The following is a 12,648-nucleotide window of genomic DNA, read 5'->3' on the forward strand; positions in this document are numbered from 1 at the left end:
TCCATGGGATTCTCCAGACAAGTATACTGAAGTGGGTTGCCATTTCCTACTCCAAGAGATCTTCCTGACTCAGGTACTGAACCTGAAACTCTTGCGTCTCCTGCATTGGCAGGCAGATTCTTAATCTCCAAACCACCTCGGAAGCTCATCCTCCTGTATGGGCACTTTATTGTAGTTAATGTTGTAAGGTGAAGGTAGATACCATTCTTCTTTATGTAGAGGGTATAATTTCACACAAAAAATTAAGATTACTCATTACCACAGTTCTGCCAATCACCTGGGATGAGTTTTTAAAGAGGAACCCAGGATTGTTATTTTTATTTTTATTTTGGCAATAAAGGGGATCAAGGTGCTTAAAATAGCAAATTCTGTGCTAGAAGTTGAACACATTTTTCGTGGTTGCAGTATCTGGTTAGGAAGTGGGGATCTACGCAAGTTACCTAGATATTTAACCAGCCCCTTTGAGTTTGTTTTGATTTCTGTAACATTGTAGTTAGAGTAATTCTGAGACAGGGTAGGAAATGGTGCAGGACCTGCTAGCCTTGGGAAAGATGTAGAGTCAGAAGCCTATGCTTTGAAAGCTGCACTTCTGAATTTGTGCATTTTCTTTTTTATTCTTAATATTTGTGAAACCAGGGAAATTAGGCAGGAAAAAAGACATAAAGACATCCAAGTTGGAAATAAAGAGGTCAAATAATCTCTATTTTCAGATGACATGATTTTATAAACAGAGGAAACTATGAGGAAGCCACAAAATACCTGCTAATTCTAAGTTTAGCAAAATTGCAGATAAGAGATCAATATTAAAAACTCAGCTGTATTTCTATACACTAGCAGTAAACAATACTAAATTGAAATCAAGAAAACAGTTATAGCTTCAAAAATGATAAAACACTTAGGAACAAATTTGATCAAGGAAGTGCAAAATGTGTACATGAAGAACTATAAATACTGTGGAAAGAAATTGCTCTGTGTGTATAGTTTCACATTTACAAGATGAAAAACTTCTGGAGAACTATTTCATAGCACTATAAATAAACTTAGAACCACTGAACTTTAGATTTAAAAAATGAATAAGATGACAATTTTCACATTATTTTTGTTTACCTCAATTAAAATACTGCATTATTTTAAAAATAAATTACAGACACCTTAAATAAATGGAAAGACATCCGTGTTCATGGATTGGAAGAAAACTTTGTTAATATGGCAATGTTCTTAAAATTTATCTTCATACTATTATTATCCCTATCAAATTCCAACTGCCTTTTATTTTGTAGAAATGTACGTCATGATTCTAAAACTCATAAAAATTGTAAGGGATTGGGGACAAAGTCAAAGAAAATATACTTTCTAATGTCAAAACTTAATATAATGCTATAGTAGTCAAAAGTGTGGTACTGACACGATGAAAGACATATATATCAATGGTATAAAATTGAGAGTCCAAAAATAAACCAGTGCACCTATGGTCTATTGATTTTTGAACAGTGCCAGGATCATCCAAAGGGGAAATAGTATTTTCAAGAAATAGTGCTTGCAAATGAATGAATTTGGGATTCTACTTCACACCATACACAAAATTTAATACAAGATGTATCAAAAGTCTAAATGCAAAGGATAAAATTATTGACAACTCCAGATTCTTAGCTATGTCACCAATAACAAAAGCAGCAAAAGGAAAAATAGATAAATTAGATTTAATAATAAAAAAATCCTTTCTGTGCATCAAAGGATTCTATCAAGAAAGTTAAAAAGACAATCCATAGAATGGGGGAAATATTTTGCAAATCATTACATCTGATAAGGGATTCTATCTAAAATATATACATGTCTTACAACTTAGTACTAAAAAGACAATCCAAGTAAAAACTGGGTTAAGGGTCTGTTAGACATTTTTACTGAAGAAGTTATCCAAATTGCCAAGAAGCACATGAGAAGATGCTCAACATCATTAGGGAAATGCAAATAAAATTCAACATGATTTTGATCACTCCAAAATCACCTCATTAAGATTTCTATAATAAAAAAGATAGACAATAACAAGGATGTGAAGAAATTAGAACACTCATACATTGCTGGTCAGTATAAAAAATGCTGAAGCCACTTTGGAAAGCTGTCTGGAAGTTTCTCAAAAAGTTAAACATAGACTTACTATATAGTTCAGTGGTTCTACTCCTAGCTATATAAGTAGGAGAAAGGAAAACATACATGTACACAAAAACTTGTACACAAATGTTTATAGCATTATTTATAATTGATAAAACAGAAACAACTCAAAAATTCAACAAACAATGTAGTGTTTCAATGCAATATAATATTATTCATCCATAAAAGAAATGTAGTAATGATACACGCTACAATATGGATGAATCTGAAAAATTATTCTAAGAAAAGAAGCCAGACACAAAAGGCCATGTATTGCGTTATTCCATTTCTATGAAGTATCCAGAATAGGCAAACACATAGATACAGAAAGCAAATTAGTTGCCAGGGCCCAGTGGTGGGACTGGTTGAGGGGAATGGACAGAGACCTCTCACTGGTACTTTCTTCTTTTGGTAACGAAAATATCATGGGATTAGATAGTGGATAGTGATAGTGGTTGCACAACATTGTGAATATACTAAAACCATAGAATCATGCATTCTGAAATGGCTGAAATGGTGAATTTTATGCTTATTTTATCTCAGTGCAAATTTTAAAAAATATTTTCATGAACACCACAATAGAAAAAAAAGCATTATAATATTTCACTAACTGCAATTTGGAGATATAACAAACTATAATCATCTTTGAAGATAATTTTTATTAAGATAAATCCAATAAAGTGTTGTGAATACACATTATCAGAACTTCCATTCTGAAATAAACATTTGTATTTCTTTTAAAAATAGAATTTCAATTGCATTTTTCCCAAGTAATATCACAGGTATGCTTGGGAAAGATAATTCTTACTCTTACCATTACATGAAAACAGTTCACTTTCTTTATAAAAACAACCTAGAGAACCACAAGAATTTTTGAGGAAATTCTTTTGGGATCTCTCCACTTTGTGAAATTATCACATATAGGAGTAAAATTAAAATTCAAAGATTTAACATATAAATTACAGAAAAGGGTATTCACTGACAAAGTTGAAAGCATAGTTTTTCTATATATTCCATCATTATAATTACAAAGTTTATAGATAATAATTCAATGTTAGGAAATTTGTGACTAATGAACAGTATGAAGATGTTTTGAAACTAAATTGATGTTAAAGAAAAGCTGTGTCTATAAAATATTTGATAAAAATATTCATCTCTATTAACATTATAACATAGAGGTACATATTACCAAACTATGAAACCATATAGGGCAGCTTTAAGCAATACTCTGAGACTCTTCTTTTTTGATCTCTTCTCTTTTAGTTATTTTTCCAATTTCAGCCTTGCTTTCATCTTTTACATCTCCTCCATCTTTGTTTCCATTTTCTTTCTCTTTTCCTTCTTTCTTTTTTTCATCTTCCTTCTCATTTCCACCATCATCCCTTTTTCTATCTTCATCCTTTTTTCCAGCTTCTCCCACTTTTCCATCTCTTTTATCTTTTCCATCTTCAGATTCTTTGCCATCTTCTCCTTTCCCTTTCCCATCTTCATTCTCTTTTTTCTCTCTTTTTTCTTTTTCATCTTTTTCCTCTTTACCATCTTCTCCTTTCCCTTTTCTATCTTTACCCTCTTTTCCATCTCCAGTTTCTTTCTTGTCTTCTTCTTCTTTTCCATCTTCTTGTTTCTCTTTTCTCCCCTCATCTTTTTTTTCAACTTCTTTCCCTTTTCCATCTTTGTCCTCCTCTACATCTTTTCCTTTCATTTCTTCCTTATTTTGATCTCCATCTCCTTTTTGATCTTCTTTTTGATCTTCTTTTCCATCTTTTGCCACTGCCTCTTTCTTTTCTTCTCCTTCTTCTTTGATATCTTCATTTTTTTCTTCTTTTATTTCCTCTATTTCTCTTTCAGGAACTGGTGCCTATAATGAATATCAAACAAAAAAAACAAGATTATATTTGTAAATATGGAACCAAGACAGAATTATAGCTATTATTAAAGAAAGTACTTTCCCTGTGGAAAAGGCCTCCTAAAAAACATGTCATAAGGAAGTATTATATGAAATAGGATTAATTAAAGTATCTCTACATAATCACGCACAAACAGATATTTGGAACAATAAATTTGGAAAAACCTATTAATATAAATAATTGTCATTACAAATATGAGGAAACAGAGTAAATACAGAAAAAATAACATATTCTCTATCAATAATTCTCAATGAGTAGTATACACATATACAAAATATATTTCTTGAAGAAATAATACATTTTATTTCTATGTTGGTGATATTTAGGTTTACTTTGTAAAAAGTTAGTTGAAAAGACTTTTACCAGATATCATAGGATCAGTTACAAAAGATTTTCCCTATATGCACAGGTTTGATTTATAGATTTGGCATTAAACCCCATTTTCATTGTTTTAACTATAATATTGAAAAATGTGATAAGATAAATATGCAAAGCAAGATCTATTGGAAACATAAACATACTGATCTCCTTTGCAATCTGAAGAGGGAAAAAGACTCATATGATCTCGAAAAGGGATTTACAAATAGCCCATGTACTGACAAAAGGAATACAGGATCAGTCTATATTTAGTAGGACAGTCATTAGATTATCAAGATCACTGGCATTGTTCTATTAATATCAGTGCTAACCCACTGCTCCCATACCCATTACTGAAAATTCTCAAATATTAAATTCATTTTATTTCTTTTTCTCTTATTTACCACTATAGTATATGCTGTATACAGAATGTATGTGTCCCTCAAAATTCATATGATGAAACCTAATTTCCAATGTGATGGAATTTGGAGGTGAGGTCAATGGGAGGTGATTTGGTTATGAGGGTAGAGCCTAATAAAAGGGATTTATGTCCTTATAAAAGAGGCGCCAGAGAGCTCTCTCACCCTTTCTATGGTGTCAGGACACAGCAAGAAGACTGCCATCCATAAACTAGGAAGCAGGTCCTCTGTTCATTTCAGTTCAGTTAAGTCGCTCAGTCGTGTCCGACTCTTTGTGACCCCATGAACCGCAGCAAGGCAGGCCTCCCTGTCCATCACCAATTCCTGGAGGTTACCTAAAATCATGTCCATTGAATCAGCGATACCATCCAACCATTTCATCCTCTGTTGTCCCCTTCTCCTCCTGCCTTCAATCTTTCCCAGCATCAGGGTCTTTTCAAATGAGTCAGCACTTCGCATCAGGTGGCCAAATTATTGGAGTTTCAGCTTCAACGTCAGTCCTTCCAATGAACACCCAGGACTGATCTCCTTTAGGTTGGACTGTTTGGATATCCTTAGAGTCCAAAGGACTCTCAAGAGTCTTCTCCAACACCACAGTTTAAAAGCATCAATTCTTCAGCGCTCAGTTTTCCTTATAGTCCAACTCTCACATCCATACATGACCACTGGAAAAACTATAGCCTTGATTAGATGGACCTTTGTTGACAAAGTAATGTCTGTGCTTTTCAGTATGCAATCTAGCTTGGTCATAACTTTCTTTCCAAGGGGTAAGAGTCATAATTTCATGGCTGCAGTGATTTTGGAGCCCCCTAAAATAAAGTCAGCCACTGTTTCCACTGTTTCGCCATCTATTTGCCATAAAGTGATGGGACCGGACACCATGATCTACGTTTTCTGAATGTTGAGCTTTAAGCCAACATTTTCACTTTCCTCTTTCACTTTCATCAAGAGGCTCTTTAGTTCTTCTTCACTTTCTGCAATAAGGGTGGTGTCATCTGCATATCTGAGGTTATTGATATTTCTCCCAGCAGTCTTGATTCCAGGTAGTGCTTCTTCCAGCCCAGCATTTCTCATGATGTACTCTGAATATAAGTTAAATAAGTATGGTGACAATATACAGCCTTGACATACTCCTTTTCCTATTTGGAACCAGTCTGTTGTTCCATGCCCAGTTCTAACTGTTGCTTCCTGACATGCATACAGATTTCTCAAGAGGCAGATCAGGTGGTCTGGTACTCCCATCTCTTGAAGAATTTTCCATAGTTTATTGTGATCCACAGGTCAAAGGCTTTGGCATAGTCAATAAAGCAGAAATAGATGTTTTTCTGGAACTCTCTTGCTTTCTCAATCCAGCAGATGTTGGCAATTTGACCTCTGGTTACTCTGCCTTTTCTAAAACCAGCTTGAACATCTGGAAGTTCACAGTTCACCTACTGTTGAAGCCTGGCTTGGAGAATTTTGAGCATTATTTTACTAGCGTGTGAGATGAGTGCAACTGTGCAGGTCCTCAGCAGATACCAAAAATGTTGGTACCTTGATCTTGGACTTTCCAGCCTCTAGAACTAAAGGAGAAATAAATTTCTGCCATTTATAAGCCACCCAGTCTGTGGTATTTTGTTACAGCAGGCTGAACAGACTAAGACACTATGAAGACATACTCATTTAATGTTTCTCAACTTCTAAACTACAAGGCAAACAAGATTTCCTTCAGTTGAACCCATTGTTAAACTTTCAAATGGACAAATTTGAATATACCTCTATAATTTTGGCCCCTCCATTTTCAGTAGTTTCATTTTTGTATTCTTTAACAACTTCTTTCTTGGTTTCAGCTACGGTTTTGGCACTTGCATCTGTGTTTTTTCCCATCATATCATTTTTGGTCTTCATTTTCTGTCCAGCAACACAAAACAATAAAAAGATAAACACACAATTTAATTGGTATGTTGATTAAATGGCACAATTATTTTACCAACTGTTGTAACAGTTTATGGAAAAGCTTTAAAATACTTTCAGTGTCATTATAGACTTGAAATGGCATTAAAATGAATACTATTCCTCTTATATAAATCAAAGTTTCTCTCAGATGAAAAGCAACAAGTTAGAATGCTGACCAGTAGCTACTCAGGGCCAATTGCCAGCATCAGATTAAAATTTGATAAATTAATTATCTTTTATTAGAGGGGACCAGTTTATCCCTGTCATGTCTAATAATTAGCAACAGGGTTTTTGATTGCAGAGCCTCCATTGGTAATAATTATGAATAATACTAAGTTAGGGATAGCACCAATTTAAATACATTTAAAAGAGATAACTTGGGGATATTAGTGATTTGAGTCATGATTTGTTTGCAAGAAAGCTCTTTGCCCTAAGTGTGTATGTGGTAGAAAGAGCACTGGATTAAGGGGCCAGCAAACATGTGTTTTAAACCTGGATCTGTTTTTTGCTTGATGTGACTTTGAGTAAAAGCATAAATTTATCTGTGTTTATTTTTTCAAATGTAAGAGAGAGTAATGCCACCTACCTACCAGGATGTTGTAAGAAGCAAATGATAAAATATATGTGAAATTACATTGGAAACTGTAAAATGCAATGTAGATATATTATTATCCTTTTAACACATGAGAAACTGAGAGCCAAGGAGGGTGAAGTGTTTTTATATTATGTTTTATTCTAGCATTTTTTTAAAGAAGAAATGAACAGTGTTTACTATTTTAACAACTTGTAAATTGAGTATTTAATTTTATAAATAGTGACCTTGAAATGTGAAATAGAGAAAAAACAAATAGAAACTTTCTCTTCTGTTGTCATTTGCTATGATTAATAAAACTATCGCCATGTCATTTGCTATGATTAATAAAACTATCGCCATAGTTTTAGCAAGGTCTTTTAATCAAGGATTTTAAAGCATTTTCAATCACTAAATTATGGGATTAGGTGATTTCTAACGTTTCTGCTAGCCTTAATGTTTTATGATGTTAAGAATTCAACCCAAAGCCAGTGCTCTATGACAACCCAGAGGGGTGAGATGGGGACGGAGAGGGGTTTAAGAGGGAGGGGACATATATCATATGTATACCTATGGCTGATTCATGTTAATGTATGGCAGAAAACAACACTATATCATAATGTAATTGTCCACCAATAAAAAATTAAATTAAAGAATTCCACCTATCCTTAAAACATCAACAATGCCTCAATAAAGAATTCTAAAAAGAAATAAAATCATATTATATTCACAAACATTTACATGTAAGTAAAGGTAAATATAGGGGGAAAAGTAAGCTTAGTATTGAGGCTATCTTTATTTTTAATATTTTTCTAACCACAACACCAGAGCATAGGAGCCTATATAAAATCAGTTGTGTGCATTTGAAAATAATGTATGTGAAAGCACTTTGCAAATTGTTCAGTATTATCAAACGTTGCTGCTACTGCTGCTAAGTCGCTTCAGTCATGTCTGACTCTGTGCAACCCCATAGACGACAGCCTACCAGGCTCCGCTGTCCCTGGGATTCTCCAGGCAAGAACACTGGAGTGGGTTGCCATTTCCTTCTCCAGTGCATGAAAATGAAAAGTGAAAGTGAGGTCTCTTCAGTCGTGTCCGACTGAGCGACCCCGTGGACTGTAGCCTACCAGGCTTTTCCGTCCATGGGATTTTCCAGGCAAGAGTACTGGAGTGGGATGCCATCACCTTCTCCGATTATCAAACGTTAGTTACTATTATTATCACAAAACATTACTTTGGTTACTACAGTTTATACCTTGTGTTTTCCCAGGAATATTGGTATTGTAACTGTATGAATTCAAAAGCATGTACATTTTATGACCCTATCGAACTAAATTTTTGTTTTGTCTCTTCCTAGGGAAAATGTCAATACACAGTAGAAAACCACAGAACACAAACAAATACTTCCTACTCAAAGGGCTGACATGTACCATATGGTATGATGTATAATGTAATATGGGGCTTCCCTGGTGGTTTAGTGGTAAAGTATCTGCCTGATGATGTTGGAGAGGCAGGTTTGATCCGTGGGTTGGGAAGATCCCCTGGAGAAGCAAATGGCAATCCACTCCAGTATTCTTAACTGGGAAATCCCATGGATAGAGGAGCCTGGCGAGCTACAGCCCATGGTGTTGCAAAATAGTCCGACACGACTTAGCAACCAAATCACAACAACAACAAATAATGTAATATATGACTAACTGAAATGAAAACAAAGCAAAATTATCAACTTGTATGCCTTTCCAAAAAACTATTTCTGAAGAAAAGCAAGTTTCTCTCAATATTGCTTGCTGAATATTTACCCTTGGAGTTGATGTTCTTTTGGGCTTCAAATCTGGTATAATGGGCACAGGCAACTGCAAAAAAAAAAAAAAAAAAGAAGTGAAAATCATGGGGGAAAGAAAGAGAAGACATCATAATTGAAGAAAGATCACTAACTGAAATTCAACTTTGTGATTAAAATAAATGAGTGTAGTTCAAACTGAAAACTAGGAAAAAAATATTTCCTTGGTGAGAAAGTTTTTCTTAAAACATCAAAAATAAATCTTGTATTAAATGACTAACACATTCCAGAATCCCCTGAAGTCTAAAATTATATTTTACAATACATGGGCAAAGTTTTAAAAAGACTACTTACAGCAGACAGTCTGGCTGATCTTCTCTTTGGCTATAAGTTAAAAATAATTATCAGTTAAGAAAATTATGGATACACAAAACTAGAAATATTTATATTGTGGTGAAAATATTTAGTGTAACACTATATGTATGTTGTCATTAAGAAGGATTGTGAGCTTGATTAGAAAGTATCATTGAACTAATAAAAATATAAGTTTTGATTTTTCCTTTCTCTGGACCCTTCATATGCTTAAGAAAAAAATTCCAAATTAAATTGCAATTGCTAGGCTAAATCAACACAATGGCTAATAACAGTATATTTAGAAATGAAAATATAGCCCTTTCTTGGAAATCAACAAAGCAATTTTTTAGTTAAAAGGAAGAAGCTCTCTCCAGATCTTAAACACAATACCATCCTAAGTCCCAAGAAGTTTGGAGTTTTCAATACCTACTATTTCTGAGAGAGACCACTGGCATGCCATTTTGGTACTCATATGGTACAAATACACTAAGAAGCATTTAAGTTTTAGTTGCTTATGTTTCAATTTTAAAGAACAAGTGAATTTTTTCAGACAGACTCTAAAACTAAAGAAACTCACCTCTTGCTTCATATCACCTTGACCTGCAGCCTATACAGAGGAGAAAACCACACAGAAATAAGGTCACTGATATAAATGTATAGATCTGAAAATATTGCCTATAGATTGCAGTCTGGAATATAACAGCTTATGACTTTTTCCTGAATTTCTGCTCAAGTAGCCACCCGTTATTGCCTAGTAGCATGCTGTCTACTAACGTGCAAATGTACACCAAGATGCAAATGAATTCCCAAGACATGTTTATATAACTGATAGTCAATTTCATCCTTTTGTATAAACTGTATCTCCTAAAAACAAACTTTAATTTTAAAATCCACCTGTTGTAGCCCATGTTAAAGCCAAAAAGGATGAGAGAGGGCGAGCAGAATGAAGGGCGGAGCTTCATGCAATTTCCCCGTCTGTTTAGCCTCATGCTTGAGATGTAATTGTACTTATCTGACGCTCGCTTATCGCCTCCAAGTTCTGCAGACAAGAACTACAATCCCCACAATGCTTTGCGGCGGCGGGGGTTTACCTCTTTGTTACAACGTCAGCGCGTTTTATTGAGAATCCGGCTGCTGATTTTAAAACTTCCCGCCACTACCTGCTACAAGGTTGCTGTCAGTTTTGTAAAATCGCAAGATCCATTGCACAAGCCTAGAAAAGCGCAGCGGCGGGAATCACAGAAAGGGGGTTGCTGATTAGAAACCATTGCTTTCTGTCTTTTTAGACTGGAAATTACTAAGCTATTGCACGAGTCATACAGCCTCAGAGCACCAGGGAATTTCAGTCTTATTCCTATTTCTAAAAATAGGGAAGACAAACGAATAGAGAGGAATAATACTTTAAAACAATCATAACGCCTTACAATAGCACAGTATTTTACAATTTTATCAAGCAACAAAACAGCGATCGATTTCACTTCTAACGGACCCCGCTCCTCAACAAACAAACAAACAAACAAACAAATCAACACCGAGTGTGAATTTCTTTCTTGTCCAAGAGAGGAGTCATGATTTTTTAAGTGGAGTCGCTAAGAGTTGGACACGACTTCACTTTCACTTTTCACTTTCATGCATTGGAGGAGGAAATGGCAACCCACTCCAGTATTCTTGCCTGGAGAATCCCAGGGACAGAGGAGCCTAGTGGGCTGCCGTCTATGGGGTCGTAGAGAGTCAGACACGACTGAAGCGACTTAGCAGCAGCAGCGACAGCAGCCCTTGAATAGCTCCTATCAAGTCTTTGTGTCTAAAGTGAGCAAATCCACGCTACCCCAAGATCAGCAATAGTTTATCTGACGCATTCCTCTTATCATTCTTCCACCTTTAGACAGTGAGCTTGGAGAGTCTCAGACCTCTAGGGCCTAAAGTTGCTATTACAACGGTGAATCTTTACCTTCTCCAGGACAGTTTGAAGTCTGCGCCGCCTAATGGCGCAGGATTATCACTGCAAAGCCATCTGGCTTGACAAGAAGTGGAGGAGGGAAAAAAAAGCAAAAGAAAAAGGGAAGAACAAAGGCAAATAAATATGGGAGAAAGCCATGGCCTTCGTTCACCCAAATGGGACGGTTCCCGGAGGAAATCTGGAGGCTGAGGAGGAAATTAGTGCCTGAAAGTGTGGTTGGGAGAAGAGTTCTCCAATAGGGTAAGCGGAGGAAAGGGGGTGGGGTAGGAAGCGACAGCACAGTGCTATGGCTGTTTGTAATTCAGCACGGAGACACCTCTCAAGCGATTCTTTCCCTTAAACAAAACAATCCAAAAAGTGAACTACTAGTTGCGTGAAAGACCATCCTCAACCTTGTATTAACCGATATTTGCCCTTCCCTCCCCTTAGGCACCTCACAAAATCGAACTAGAAGCCAAAATGCTTTTTAAAAAAGTCTCTGCCGATTAGGAAATATGTATTTCAGTCGCTAATACCCCTTCTATCTTCCTATTTCACTTACCTTTCTTTTGGGCATTGTTGCAGCTCTCTATAGATCTTAGCAGTCAGCAGAAAAAAAGCCGAGAGCAGTCTCTACACGACCGCTCAGAGAGCAACTGAGTTTTCAATGAACTAATTAAAGTACGACCTGTACTTGCCTTCAAAAAAAAAAAAAAAAAAACACCTCTCGTTATTGGCAACAGTAAACGCACCAAGACACAACCAAGCTACGTGAATGGTTAGCAGGAGTGGGAGCCAAATTGGAGTGACAGGCTGGCAGACCAATAAGAGGAGTGACCAGCCCAGGGGGCGTGACTCACGGACTCGAAGCCCTCGAAGGCTGCCTGCTCCTACTGCTGGTGGGTTAGAGGAGCACCTTGACTTGGACTCAAAGGTCTGAAGCATAAATCTGGAGGGAAAGCTGGGATTGTCCTTTTCGGTTCTCTTTTCTTTTCTTTTCTTTTTTTTTTTCCCTTTATATAGTAATAACAGGAGAAAGTCACTACACTTGCTTTCTCCACGGTCTCCAAAAGTTTCATCCTGGAAGGAAAGTGCTTTTCAGACAGGACTGGGCCTAGGCTCCAATCTTTCCATTCTACCTTTGGCAGTAGGATGTAGATGACATGAGAGGAGTACTCTTTCAGAAAGTAGAAAAGAGTGGAGCTGTTTCTCAGGTTGTGGAGACTGCGCCACACCAG

The 12,648-nt window shown here is 36.0% G+C and overlaps 1 protein-coding gene across 1 annotated transcript; it reads right to left on the minus strand.

Moving 5' to 3' along the window:
- Positions 1-2,223: 2,223 nt before the first annotated feature.
- Positions 2,224-12,205, minus strand: HMGN5 (high mobility group nucleosome binding domain 5). The gene is made up of 6 exons (XM_070290348.1): positions 11,973-12,205; positions 10,049-10,078; positions 9,472-9,501; positions 9,137-9,190; positions 6,587-6,721; positions 2,224-4,006 (listed from the first exon to the last, which is right to left on the minus strand). The coding sequence occupies exons 1-6, from the start codon at positions 11,985-11,987 to the stop codon at positions 3,365-3,367; spliced, it is 906 nt and encodes a 301-aa protein (XP_070146449.1). The 5' UTR covers positions 11,988-12,205; the 3' UTR covers positions 2,224-3,364.
- Positions 12,206-12,648: the final 443 nt, after the last annotated feature.

This window comes from Ovis canadensis, chromosome X (genome assembly GCF_042477335.2).
Source record: "Ovis canadensis isolate MfBH-ARS-UI-01 breed Bighorn chromosome X, ARS-UI_OviCan_v2, whole genome shotgun sequence".
Lineage (NCBI taxonomy): Eukaryota > Metazoa > Chordata > Mammalia > Artiodactyla > Bovidae > Ovis > Ovis canadensis.

Excerpts from the sequence above, each read along its gene's own strand:
- HMGN5 (XM_070290348.1), bottom strand. Across the intron at positions 6,722-9,136 it reads AAAGAACATCAACTCCAAGG|AAAATGAAGACCAAAAATGA; the intron begins GTAAATATTCAG and ends GTTGCTGGACAG. Across the intron at positions 4,007-6,586 it reads GAGGGGCCAAAATTATAGAG|GCACCAGTTCCTGAAAGAGA; the intron begins GTATATTCAAAT and ends TATTCATTATAG.